The sequence below is a fragment of the Chelonoidis abingdonii genome, chromosome 4, assembly GCF_003597395.2.
Source record: "Chelonoidis abingdonii isolate Lonesome George chromosome 4, CheloAbing_2.0, whole genome shotgun sequence".
NCBI lineage: Eukaryota > Metazoa > Chordata > Testudines > Testudinidae > Chelonoidis > Chelonoidis abingdonii.
The window spans coordinates 83,158,307-83,173,082 of record NC_133772.1 but is presented as its reverse complement, the minus strand read 5'-3'; the positions used below and the strand labels follow the sequence as shown (position 1 = coordinate 83,173,082).

Here is a 14,776-nt window from a genome sequence, read left to right as displayed (position 1 = left end):
CCCAGGGCTGAACAGGCCCTTTGAAGAGGGAGACCAAGCTACCTAGATGTAATCCACACTCTGACAAATTGGGGGTTCTATCTGTACCACTTCTGTATCCTGGATGTTTTAATGAAATTTTATCATGAAATTACTGTATCGGGGAAAGCCTATATGGATATGGATCACCCATGAGCTAGTAGGGTTGAGTCATGTCTCTGGAAGGTCTGAGACAATGGTGATAATCAGCACTTAACTATCCTCTATTCAAAGTAAAACACGTTGGAACAATGGGTTTGTTCTACTTGGAAGAAGACATTTCCTCCTCTTGCCAGAAGGGAGGGGGGTTTGGAAGTAAGTGAAAATTACCAAGGGACAGAATAGAAGAAACAGGTGACCCAACAGAACAGGTGTCTATAAAGGGATTCTTGGAGGGAATTTGGCACCAGATTAAGATGAGACAGGCAAAAGAGGAAGGGTAGGCAAGTGGGCAGAGGACCTGGCCTGACCTAGTGAGGAACATAGTGTTTATGATGCTTTATTGTTTTATATGATCTGTATTCTTCTGTGCTTTACTGGATAAGTAAAAAACATAAAGTTAATAGATTGAACAAAATGTGTGTGTGTGTGAGAGAGAGAGAGAGAGAGTGTTGACTGCTTCACAATTACTGCATACCTTGGAGAGAATTAGATTGTAAACCACAAAGGTCAGTACCAGATAGTACAGAAGAAGCAAAACACAACCAAAACCAAAAAGCCAAATCCCATAATGCATCTAATGAAATGCTGCTAGCCATTATATATAACCTTTCCTCTCCTTCTGTCCAAGGAAGCCAATACAAAGCAGCTCTAATGAGTATCGAATAGAGAAAGCAAACTAGCACACTGAAAGACGTATACAAGAGATTCTCTTATTTTGGTAATGTGCTAGTTGACATAAGGTGCACAGAGGCTTTGGGACAACTGTCAGGTGACAATAGAAAAGAATGACAGTCACTTCTACCATTGTTCCTCACTAATACAGACATATGCTAATATTTTATGTAGATCCTGATACACATCACCACCACATACTCATTATGTAATTATGATCAAAGTATTTTAGTATTTATGGCCCCAAATTAGATTCAATTGATTTTTTAAAGACATATTCCTTTTTTCCTTTTTCTCATGGTGTCACTACAAGGCAGAGTTAAGGTTACTTGGGTGCTCTAACTGTACATTTCTATATCTAACATGTCTGGATTTCTTTTAAGTTTAACCATAACTCTGAATTGCCTTGGTTTAATCTTGCTTGTTTCTGGGATAATTACAACATCCTATAATGAATTTTACCCTAAATTACTCATACATACTCTGAAACTTAACACTCTCAACACAGTTTTTGTCTAGAAATGTCCTTGTATTTTTTTATTTAACAATATCATACCTAACCACTAAAAGAATGCTATCAGGTGACATTTCTAATGATCTGAATGTGGGTAGAATAAACCTCAAATTATCTTCTTAAAATTTATAATTTTTAAGACCAAATTCACCAGTATGCTCTGCTGCTTTATGCCATTCTAAGCAACCATAGCATAATGGCCGGTTAAGCAAGGCATACCGCTGCTTTGCATCATAAAGCAGCACAAAACAGCCAATGTCATTGTCAGTTTACCCTTCCCTCATGTCTTTCACATTCCTCTCCTCAGACCCACTCCTAAATGCCTTATTCCTTCATTACCTCCTGTACTCCCCTGCACACACACCCCACAAATTCCACCTCCATTCCCTTGAACTTACACATCCCCATTTCCCCCCCTCATTCCTCTACGTGCATATGCACTGCTGGTTTCCCTCATTCACCTGCCCTCCTTGTTGAACAGAGTGAGAGCAATGCATTTTTTAAAAAAATAAATATTTAGGATTGATGGTAATTTTGCCATTATTTTTCATAATGTAAAGTTTATCTGTCAGTAGGCTGTTGCACTAAAGGTGCTCCTTCAGAGAAACTAATGAAGAACTGCCCTCTTTCCAAGTGGCCACTACCTCCACAACCTGAGTGAAGCCAAGTTGCCAGGAGACTTGAGAATAACACTGTGAAGAACAAGTGCATAGTGGTGGCGGTCATGTTTGCTAAGAGCAACCTGTGATCTCAATCCCAGTGAGAACAAAAGGATGGCATCCATTCTGAAAGAGGACAGTTCCCTATGGAATTCTTTGTAATAGAACATTATTCTTCAGTTTCTGCTGTAGGAAAAACTTTCACCAAGAAAACTGGCAAAAATGACTTTTCATCCATTAAAAATGTCAAATTTAGCCTATGCATAAAGATTTCAGTGAATTTTAATTATACAGACGAGATACAAAGAGTCTGTTATTAAAATTATTTAAAAAATCTGACATTGGGTGCTAATTTTTTTAAAGCATCCATTTAAAAATTAATTATAACTCAAACTAATTAACAGATTCACTAGTGAATTCTAGGAAAATCATTCTGTACTTAGAGGAAATGCTGTGATTTTGGAGAGAATATGCTGTATTTTCCCACACAACAAAGACGTTGGGTACCTCCTTTAAGTGCAAACCTCATCTCTACCTTAACAACGGAGCTGCAACAGATATCTGCATAATATAATTAAGGTACTGGTAATGAATAATAAATACATTAGTAGATTTATATGTAGAAGTTATGTGATCCTGGCAAGTTATTTCAACTCTGTCATACACAATTTTTCAATGAATGTCTTTCAGAGTGCTAACTAGCATGGATATATAGCAGTAAATTTTCACTCTGTTCTAGCAAGGTATATGTAACCAGAAAGAAGTAGGAGATCACTGTATGTTTTATTTGTGTAGCTTTTCCTGAGTTTGACTGCTAGGGAATATTTTTGTGTGTGGGTGGCTATGGGAAGGGTGGACAGCTGGATGGAAGTCTATGACAAAAGGAATCTTGTCCCATTTCCTGCTTGTATTTCATTCACTAATGTTGTTGTTCTGGGTCATTCTCAAGATTTCTTCATCTGTTGTCTTGTCTGTAACAAGGGGCACCTCAGCAGTGGAACTGTTGTCAGTCTGCCTTGAGAGTTTATTCTGCTGCCTCCACTACAGCTGTGTTGGATTCTAAGTGCCTGGCTATAAAACAAAGCTATATTTTTGTGTGTTTTTTTGGATAACATGAGGGCAAATCTAAGTTCAGATATGTTTGCTAGAGTGATCTGTTTCTACTTGCTTGTAATAAATGCATATCTCAACATCTAATAATAAATTGAGATAAGGATTTTCTGTGGCCGTCCTGAATGTGATTTTTGTTGGAGGGAGAACGTAAATTAAATGTAGTAAATCTCCTCTGTCCTCTCTTTATGGAGGATTCTACTGATTCCATTTGTATATCCCCAACATTCCACAGCAGAAACCTGTGAATGTGTTGTAACCAAATTTCTCCTGTAGCAATGTCCATATAACTAGCCTGTGGATACAAAAACCACTGTTCCTTCAGGAATCATTATATGGTTTGAAGGAAAATATCATTTCTTAGATTGGCTTTTTCATTAGATCAGTTTGCTGTCATCACCACTTTACAGTGCACCTTGAAAGGTTTCCTCCTGGCAACCAGTTTATTCTTTGTTCTCGGATTCATTTAAAAAAGGCTTCTCTGTATCTTCAGGCAGGTTTTAGCAGGGTGCCCCAGAGCAGGATATTCTGTGAACAGGCCTGGTTCCTTTATAAGAACCCCAATTAAAGTAGCTTTGTGCTGTATTCATGTTTTATGTGAGGATAAAAACCAAATTTGTGCTGGTTCCAGCACATACAGGAGAGGCCCTTGAGAATTCCTCCATTGTGTCTGCATCTACATGTAAAGGGTAGATCACAGTGACACCCTGCAGACCGAGTAAAGTCTGTATCTGAGAGCACTGTGTGTGCTTTTGGCCAGAAATACCTATTAATTTGTATTTAAAATGGTGATTGGATCAGTCTTCCTCTTCTTCTGTTCCATACAACTACCTTCTCTCTTCATTTAAATCCCTCTGCAAGACTCTCCCCAGAAGCCTTTCAATGGTATTCCACCAAAGAAATGAAAGGAACCAAATAATCTCCCGCTTGCCACTGCTTTGAAATTGGACTTTCCAATCTCTGGTCAGCTGGTATGTTATATAGCTGCACAGGAATGTCTGTCTGTGATAAGTGTAATTCAGTAGAAAAGTGATAAACCTGGTCTCTGGAAAGAAAGTCACAGCGTTGTTGTTCCCCCTGAACCTCCTTCAGAGAAATGCATTGAGGCCTTGTCCCAAAGGAGGCTTCTCCTGCCCTCTCTGCTGACAGGGACAGGGAGTGGGAGGAAAGCATTTCAACAGTGCCTAAAAATACTACTAAGTATATAACACTGAAGAGCAGTTCTACTCTGAGAAGTAATAATGCCAAAATGGCACCTCTTTCCTCAACAAATCTGCTCCCTGAATGTAGTCAGAGTTTTATCTACTGACTTTGGTAATGATCAGTTTGTACTACTAATTACTCCTGTTTGCTCTACAGAGCCAACACAGCTAAGAGATCTCAAAACTGGATTTGATCTCTATTGTGCATCTTCAACAGAACTGTTTACTAAGTCCCAGCCATAAAACAAACCAGGAAAGTGTGCATTTAAAGCAAAGGCAAAAGGAGGGCATAAGTTAAAGACAATGGGAGTGCATAGCTGATACTGTGGGCATAATTTGGCCTGCAGAAACTTTATTATTGGTGATGGTATAGAAGAAGGAAAGAACCCACCTTCACTCTCAGAGACCAAGAGTGTGTGCAGGGTTGCCAACTAAAAAAAAATCACTTGTAAATTGAGCACATTTGTAGATTGAGCACAATGTCATTTTTCAGATACTTTTCAGAAAACAATCACATTTTAAGTTCCAGTAATGTAAAAAAGATGAGTCGGGACTGACCTTCTATCTCCACTTCTCCATCTGGGTTTTCCATGTCCTACTTGCACTCTCAAATCTAACATTTGAAGAAAAGAATCATTTGTTTCCAGAAAGCTAACTCCTTAGGTGGGTGGTCTCAGTTTAATTTATTCTTTAATTTTATTTTCCACGGCAGTAAGAGTTTTCTTTCCATGTTCTGTGTTGAACTTTGTGGCTTTATTTTAGAACCACAATGCCCAGACTATAACATGGTACATTTGTTTAAGTTTTCCAATAGTCTTAAACATGGTCTTCAGGCAGATCAATCATATACACATTAGAGTACACATTAGCAGTATAACGTAGACATATAATTTGAGCTCTGCTGCAATCCTTATGGTTTGATCAGTTTTGTATACTATGAGGATATCCTGACCCGTTTTTAAAATATTCATCAAGTGGAAATCATAAGATTGACTCTCTTAATTGTTTCATAGGATTCTCCCCATCCTCTCGTGCTAATGCCTTCCACTTCGATGGTAGCATACTACCTTTTTTTTTTAATTGATTAAATCTATCTGTTTGTTTGCACTTAAATACCCACATTAGGTGAAGGATGCTGATATGCTCTTCAGTTTGTGTGTTTTTGACACGTGTTTGCTATTCACCTGACTACTGAAACATCTACAGAATCCTGATGTAACAAGCAAACCATTGAGTTATAAAATTTAGCAAGCAAACTCCCCAAACCCATTTATGTGATTTGGAGGCTCAAGCATATGCATTCCTGAGCCCAGCTACCCAGTGGGATTGAGCTGTGAGCACACTGAGCTTTTGACCCTCGGTACCGATGTATCACAGACATAAAACAGTGCAATTTTATAGCCCATATACCTGGCAGGTGAAAAATGCAAGGAAGTTAATCCATGGGTCAGTGCACCTGGCTATCAAGACAAATAAAATAAAGAATTACATTTCCAGTGTCTCCAGCATTTCACATCCAAGGGCCTCAAAGCATTTTATGTTCACGAATTAAGCTAGTGTGTGTTGTACTGAAAGCAGCATGAGGATACAGCCTGTTCAAATACCCTGTGACACAGGATTGCATACTTTGGGGAATAACAAGGCTTCTGCACCATTCTCTAAACGTCTGGCCACTATCAAAGAGAGGGTAACTGGACTAGATAAACCCAAGACCAGATTAGGGCATATGCACCATAGGGCAATGCCCCAGCTCCTGGAGTCATGTGATGATACCAGAATCTCTGCTTTCATTTAATAAAAAAGTAAGTATCTTCCCTTCGTGGCTGCAAAGAAAACCTTGAAATCATGACTTAGTGTAGGGGTCTTAAACACGCGGCCCACAAGGTTATTTTCTGCAGCCCACGAGCTCCTCACGGTCCCCTCACCCTCCCTGCCTGCCTGCCCTCCCCCTGCACCGCTCCGGGAAGCGGAAAGAACCTGGGGGAAGAGAGGCGCAGGGGTGTGTGTTGATGTTGCTTCAGGCACCGCCCCCAGCAGCTCCCATTGGCCGCAGTTCTCCGTTCTCGGCCAATGGGAGATGCTGGGGGTGGTGCTTGAAGCAACAGCAACACACACCTCTGCGCCTCTCCTCCCCCACGTTCCAGACGCTTCCCGGAGTGACGTAGGGGCAGGGCAGGCAGGGAGCCTGCCCTGTCCCCGGTGGGAGCTGGGCCAGAGCCCGCTCCCCGAACCTCTCCTGCAGTTGAACCCCCTGCCCTGGGCCTCTTGCTGCACCCCGACCCCCTGTCACACCCCTCCTGCACCCCAACCCACTTCCCTGAGCCCCCTGCCAGACCCCAACCCCCTGCCATACCCTGCACCCTGACCCCCTGCCCTGACGCACCCCTCCTGCACGGCTGCACCCCACATCCCAACCCAGTGCCCTGAGCCCCCTGCCACAACCCTCATCCCTGCCCTGGCCCCCTGCCACACTCCTCACCCCTCCTGCACCCCACACCCCAACTCCCTGCCTTAAGCCTTCTGCTGCACCCTGACCCCCTGCTGCACCCCTCATCCCTCCTGCACCCCACACCCCAACACCCTTCCCTGAGCCCCTGCCACACCCCACACCCCTCCTGCCCCCTCTGGGGGCAGCGAGGGGCAGAATTGGGGTGGAGATTTTGGGGAAGGGGTTGGAATGGGGGCAGGGAAGGGGTGGAAAGAGTGGAGTGAGGGCAGGGCTCAGGGCGGCGGGGGGGGGGAGATGTCAGTAATGCGGCCCTCAGGCCAATGTATTAGTCCTCATGTGGCCCTCCTGGTCATTTGATTTTGAGACCCCTGACTTAGTGTAATTGATGGTGCAACTACTTTCTGAGTCTGCAGAGAGTCTGAAACAACAGCTATGAGACCAGCGAACTGCCCAGTCATCCTGATGATGTGTTAACTCCAAGGCTCACTGCTCTGGGAGGCCTGCCACTGCACTCCAGCAGAGGACTCTATTGTGTGCTAGGAGGAGAAGAGTGCAGTGCGCCTGGCTCACTCATCCAAGCAGATATACCTCTGACGCTGGGATAAGTACTGGGAGACTCCTACAGGTCCTGGCACTCTGGGTAGGAAGCTCCTGCCATTGCAAGTAGTGGGCAGGCTATGGAGGTGGGATGGGGCCACATTCTGGGAGGTAGGGGCCACAGGGCAGAGCAATATGGGGGTCTAAACCCCCATATTGCCTCAATCCGGCCTTGGATAAACCACTAGCACTCAGGTACCTGAATCAGAGCTTTGATCTGAGCCCTGCTCTCAAGATTAATAGCGTGCACAGTTTATGGCCTGAACTATCAATTTTTGTCATCTATTACTGTGGAAAGGTTATGCTGCAGTGCCCTGTACTTCCTTGCATTTAAAGTGAGGGTAGCCAAGGGCCACAAAGACAGCATCCTTCCTCTCCAGCCTGATAGCAGTTTTCTTCCTTCCTTTTGTTCACACTAAGAACAAACACTGTTCAAACAATAATAGTGGGTGCTTTATTATGATGCTCTCTTAGGAACAGAGCCGTGGTTAGTATTATCTTGCACTTGGTTTTGTTTTGAAGGAAACCGTGAATGGCTCTTTGAGTTGTTGGTGTTTCAGGGTCAACATTACCTCTACTTCCTTTATTTAAAAAAAATAATCCTTTTACCAAAAGTGCATGCTACTACGGAAGGGTTGAGTTACACAAGGCCAGTCAGCCAAGGTCTTGTGCCTGAGGGTTCCAGGAGCAGGCATGAAGGCAAAGTGCCAGTTTAAGGTGCAAATCAGAATAAAAGACAGTTTATATCCTAGTTCTCTCTAAACTGGATCAGCTGCTGCATCTAGACACCAGGCATGTAAAAGAAACAGGAGCTTTCTGTTTCCTACCAAACAATTAAGTACGGATTTGGTACACATAACACATATAGGTATTTTGCTGTCAGGTTTCACTCTCTCAAGTCAGTACTAGCACTAGGTCCTTTCCCATCACATCTACTCGTTGGTGGATGAAAGGACCTTCAGGTAATTCTCTTTCTCTCATTCTCCCTCCATAAGGATTGAGGGCAAAATCCTCATCCTCTGGTTTGTGCATGGCCGTGACACGGCCTTTATCTCATTGCCTTCCTGTTTGTACACTCTTGAAAAATTCTACTTGCCTTGGCCAATCAGTTATTTTGGCAAGTAAGGTATTCAATTTTTCATTATCACTGGTCATCATAGTAAACACAGGTGAGAATATCTTGTGCCTGAGCCGGTAAATTTTCACGACAGTTTTGCATGACTGAGCTGGTGAGTTATGATTTCTCCCTTCCCACCAACCCATGTATGCATGGTCAAGAGGAGGCTTCAAAACTGCAGAGCCTGGAGTGCGCTGACTGGCTCTCCACTAGTTCTGTCTGACTCAAGCAGAGCTAGCCCGCTCCTAATCAATGGTCCATCAGCTGACTCCCAACCCTGCACCCTCCCATGATGCTCTACGTGTCATTCCTTATGAACATCTGGAATATTCCTCTCTCACCCTAAATATCTGTCATAGTCTATGTATTCAGCAACAACATTCTATTCCATTCTTGTACTGGACACTTGCCAAGCTGCAGCTGAATTGTTACACACAAGAATTTACTATTTCAGAGGTTTACTGCAGACCACTTTAAACAGAGTGCCTTGTGACATGATGCAAAATGTACTTCAGTGAGACACTGCTGCTAAGTGTTTCATTCAATTTTATGGATCAAGATAAATAATAATAATATATAGAATGGATATGACACTTTTCATCTCAAAGCACTTTAGAAATGTGATTAAACAATATTACTCTTATGTAACAGACAGGTAAACTGAGACACATAGTGATTTAACATTTTTACTTAAGTGCTTATGGTCACACAGCAGATTGCTGCCAGAAGTGGATACAGAAACCAGGTCTCCTAATTCTTTGTTTTCTGCTCAATCCACTAGGCCACAGTTGCCTCAGGCACTACTCCCAACCCCAAGCACCTTCTGTTGCAGTTGCTACATATAGCTGTCCAGAATGGAGTGAACACTAACCATTAAACTGACATTTTCTGCTCTAATTCGGATCTCGGCCTACATTTAAAAGCAGGGCTTTGGAGCAGAGCCTGGAGCTGGAGTTGGAGCGCGGAGCAGCACCGGAGCAGTGGAGCTGCAGGGTTCAAAGTTCCATCTCCACTCCGCTGGTTTGCTGGTACAGCTATAACAGTATAAACATGGCCTCAGGCAGTCAGGAGACAGGGATCCTACTCTCCTTACATTTTCTCCCTGCTCCCTTTTTTGAAAAAATCATCTTCAGAGGCAAACCTCTGCCTCTCTCTCCTCAACAAGTGGAAGCTCTATTGATCACAGGCATCATCAAGTTTCAGAGTGGTAGCCATCTTAGTCTGTATCAGCAAAAACAGCAAGGAGTCCTTGTGGCACCTTAGAGACTAACAAATTTATTTGGACATAAGCTTTCGTGGGCTAAAACCCACTTCATCCGTTGCATGGAGTGGAAAATACAGTAGGCAGGTATAAATACACTGCACATGAAAAGATGGGAGTTGCGTTACGAAGTGGGGGGTCAGTGCTAACGAGCCAGTTCAATTAAGGTGGAAGTGGGCTATTCTCAACAGTTAACAAGAAAGGATGAATACCAAGGGAGGAAAAAAAATTTTTTTTGGACACCATCAAATTAGGCCTGAATAAAGACTGGGAATGGATGGGTCACTACAAACACTAATTTCCCCCTGCTGATACTCATACCTTCTTGTCAATAGGCCACCTTGATTACATTGGCCTCATTAGCACTACAAAAGTGATTTTTCTTCCCTTGGTATTCACCCCTTCTTCGTATTCACTGCAACTGTTGAGAATAGCCCATCTCCACCTTCACTGAATTGGCTCGTTAGCACTTACCCCCCAACTTGGTAAGGCAACTCCCATCTTTTCATGTGCTGTGTATTTATACCTGCTTACTGTATTTTGCACTCCACGCATCTGATTAAGTGGGTTTTAGCCCACAAAAGCTTATGCCCAAATAAATTTGTTAGTCTCTAAGGTGCCACAAGACATCATCAAGTTACCTCCACTACTACCTCCAATTCACACGACACAGGATTACTGTGAGGATCAGTTCAGCAGTTAAGGTAGCTTCCTCAGCATCTAAAGAACTACCAGGAGCTATGTACATTCTGAAGAGCTGGCGATAAACAGGATTTCCCACCATCCCCTTGCCCCCCTACATATTAAAGAGAGGGTGCCAAACTGACAGTACTATAGACTGAAGTCCTCTGCTTAGCAAGCAGATTAGAAAGCAATGGACACTGAAATGTGGGAGACGGAGGGTTCTAATGAAAGGCGAACAGCTTTCTCCTAAATCACTCAGCCAGTTCTCCCTCCCTGTGCAAGGCAGAAACTGAAAAAAGAATGTAAAGGAAGTTTAAATCTGTTAGTGCAATATTGTTAGTTGCAACCCCAGATCTAGATAAAGCCATTTAAGCCTTCTGCCATGGAAGGACTTGATTTGTGCAGATTTAGTTTGTGTGCTGGAGTTTCTGGTGTGTTTGGGAGATACAGCAATTGGTGATGCCTGTGCAGAACCCAGAGAGCTGTGACCAGCCAGCAGGCTGTCTCCCCCAATCATGTTCAGACTTGGTGGTGGAATTTAATTAATTGATTCTGCACACAGAGCTCAGGGAGGAGTGTGGAGTTGTTCCTACTCCTGGCCACTGCTTGTGACTGTTTCCCACCAGAATATAATGAAGTGAAATAGCCTTTGTCGTAGCTCCACAGTTAGTGTTCTATATTGCTACGGTGTATGGGAAACTCAGTTTCAATTATTGGTCCCTCACTGCCCAGGCCATCAGTCTCTGAATGCTACCCAAGGGAGAGGGAGAGCAAGAAACTTGTTTCTCAAGAAACAATCCTTCTGGGTGATTAAAAAGCCTCTTTCATAGATTCCAAAAGGAGTCCTATCTTGTCACTCAATTGGAAAGATTGTAGCCATGAAACAAGGCCACAAAGAAGTGGGGAAGTGGACCTCAAAGGCTGGAAAGATGTGGTGCAGCTGTCAGCTAAAATTATGCCCTGTATGCTGGAGCCTGTGATCTCCTCAGGCACATCTTTATACTGGCCATTGGCCATGTTCTAGAAGTACATGATCCACATTTTAACCATCCTAATCTAGTGTCTCTGGATTTTGTTACTGTCTATGATTATATTGGCTTGATTTTCAAAGGTGCTGAGCAGCTATAGCTCCTACTGACTTCAATGAGACTGCATCTCTGAAAGTCAGGTCAAGATAGCTTTGCATATTGGGAAGAGCTGAAGGAAAATAAAAAGCCTATTGTGTGAGAGTACGAACAGTTTCAACACTGCTAATGGGTGGTACACCAGTCCCTTCCCTTTTCAAATGAATTTCACTTCATGTTTTGTTTGATTTTCCTGTTGATGCATCCTGCACCCTACAGTTCTAAGCTGGTGGGATCCAATTCACCCTTCCTGACATGTGGAGTTTAAAATAAGAGACCTCAGCAATCGGACATCCTCAGCGTTTCCAGCTATTGAGCACAATCATTTGCACTGTGATCCAATTTCAGAGTAGAAGAGAAAAGATATATGTAGGAATATTCTCCCTGCACCGCTACAGGGAAGACAAAAGGAAACTAAACAAACAGGATGTGAATTTCACCAAGTGACCAAGGCAGATAGGATATGGGTCACAAATAAATGGCTACAATATGTACGCATGTCTCACTGTCTGCCAGCTGAAACTGTTCTGCTCACAGCACAAATACTGAATGGAGAAAGCAAAAGGGAAGACAACTTGCTATTTAAGATCTTTCCCCTTGAAAGTTAATTTAGTAAAAGTTCCAGCCCGACATCTCTGGCGACAGAAGTCCTCTGTTTATCCATAGAATACATAGAGCCTGGGCAGAAGAAATGTGAGCTTCCCATGCATTGCCCAGCCAATGAGTCTCACCCCTAACAAGCAGGAACATTTCTAGGAGTGAAATGCTGGATGCTCAGCAGGTGGAAAATCAGGCCACATATTTTGACTTGAGTGACCCCACTGTAAAAATCTTGGCTGAGATTTTGTGTGTCCTACCTAAAGCTCTGAGCCATTGTTGCTTATATTGCAGATTGCTTAATGTTGTTACAATTTAAATAATCCAATTAGGTTTTGAAGGTGACTTCTTCACATCTTTCCTTCTGCTCGCCAGGGAAGAGTTTTCTATGAGACCAAATTCACAGAGCATTGGATTACGTGGGAGAGTTATTTCTTCAATAGAAAGGATAGAAACTTATTTGTTTAAATGAAAACGTAGATTCAGTGGAAAATGGATATAAGACCAAAATACTTCCAAAGATAAAATGTCTTGGCAAAGACTTGATTCTCTTGATCCCTGTGAGCATCATCCATTTGTATTCCCTCTTCATCTTTGCCGCAAAGTGCAATTTCACCTCCCTACCACTCGTAGAGAGCCTAGGAGCAGATCCCTCTGGAAGGGATTTAAACAAATGGCAACCCCAAGAGCTAGCGAGCTCAGTGTGCTCTAACCCTGATATCTTGACTTAGCCTATTAACGCCAGCATTCGCATAATTATTCACTATCCTGATCCAGACCTGCAGTTAATCTCAAGAATTTTTCAAGGTCCCAATGGCGTTGTATCATAGAGGTCCAGAATCTGATCTGAGTTACATCAGTGAAAATGTGGAATAACTCCACGGAAGTCAATGGAGTTATGTAATCAAGAGCAGAATCAGGCCCACAAGGAAGAGGAGTTAACTGCTGAATAATTTTTTTTTGTATAATTTTGTAGCTTATTGGCGAGCAGTTGCAAGTATTTGTTATTTAAATTTCAAATTATTTTACTATGATACTTAGGTCTCATAGCATATTTTTTTGATTGGATAAATATAACTCTTAGAATCAGGTTTCCAGGACAAATAGCTGATTAAGAATTAAGAATTTGAAGTTTGCTTCATTATTTCATTGAGAGGATTCTCTGATCCCTTCATCTGCTTTAACTAATACACAAAAAAGGAACAAGACATTGTGGGTGACATTCTGTTCCCATGGAAATCAATGATAAAATTTCCATTGACTTCAGCGGGGCCAGGATTTCACTCTGTGTGTTGGATAAGGCAGCTACAGTAGTGTTCAATACGAAAAGGGAGGAAGCACCTTTTTGATTAAGGGTACGTCCACACTACCTGCTGGATTGGCGGGTAGCGATCTATCTATCGGGGATCGATTTATCGCGTCTCGTCTAGACGCAATAAATCGATCCCCGAACGCACTCCTGTTGACCCTGGAACTCCACCAAGGCGAGAGGTGGAAGCGGAGTCGACGGGGGAGCCGCGGCCATCAATACCGTGCCGTGAGGACAGGAGGTAAGTCGAACTAAGATACATCGACTTCAGCTACACTATTCTCATAGCTGAAGTTGTGTATCTTACATCGACTCCTCCCCACCCCGGTGTAGACCAGGCCTAATACTGTGCTTTGAAAATGTCAACCGAACCCTTTTAAGATGAATTTTTCCATCTTACCTAATGTCCATACTAATGGCAAAATTCTCTCTGATCCAAACTGGGCATATCAACGACATATTCTCCAGTCAGATCACGGAAAGAACTCCCACTGACATAAGATCCTTAGGTGGTGAAAACTGATGGAACATCATTGATTTCAATGGAGTTATGCCAATTAATACCATTTGAGGACCTGGTCCTCTCACTGTCTTACATTTTGGTAACAACTTCATCCTTACGACTCAAAAAATGTTTTACTAATTGATATACAAACTATATACAAAGATAACTTCACCCAACCACTGAAATGTGGCCATGTCCATGGGTGGAATGTTGCAGCTGTTTAGCAGAGCACCACAAAACTAAACAACCGTTAAGTCAGAAAAATGAAAAAAACATATCCAAGTGACACTGAGGAGAATTTAGAGAGGTAGAATATAGTTGTGTGAGCAAGAATTTAGCTAGGACACAGGAACTAACAACCCATATCATTATGAAAAGTGTTAGGGGATTTGTAATGACTATGTTGAAGCAATGGTGGAAAGAACCAATCACTGATGGGAATGAGTGCAGTATATGCACTAAAGATCTGCAATGCAGATTGGAGGAAAGACTTGCTCATAGGGCTTGATCTAAAGTCTACTGCTTTCATTGGACTTTGGATCAGGCCTTAAATGAGAAGAGATACTGAGGCTTAAACTGGATAGGAACAGAGGGTGCAGATGAAGCAATGAAACAGCAGAACAAAGCTAGGAGCTAGAAAATATCCAGAAAAGCTATGTTTCTGTGTTCCCTACGCCAGAGCCTACAGTGAGAGTCAGGCCAGGTCTACACTGCGACTTTAAATCGGTTTAATGGCCGATATACCGATTTAATGCTGTACCCGTTCACACGACGTCGTCATTAATATCGAGTTAAA

The 14,776-nt window shown here is 42.7% G+C and overlaps 1 protein-coding gene across 17 annotated transcripts in view; it reads right to left on the bottom strand.

The window, feature by feature from the left end:
- RAD51B (RAD51 paralog B) overlaps window positions 1-14,776 on the bottom strand; it is a 689,205-nt gene that overhangs the window by 159,438 nt on the left and 514,991 nt on the right. For 13 of the 17 annotated variants that reach the window (XM_075065388.1, XM_032774777.2, XM_032774772.2 and 10 more), the window contains one exon: window positions 4,896-4,950. The exons of 3 other annotated variants lie outside the window; for them this stretch is intronic. In XM_075065388.1, coding sequence (XP_074921489.1) covers window positions 4,896-4,950 — 55 coding nt within the window. Of the gene's footprint in view, window positions 1-2,810; window positions 3,097-4,895; window positions 4,951-14,776 lie in introns of those variants that run through there. One more of the 17 variants, XM_032774766.2, reaches the window with a different exon arrangement.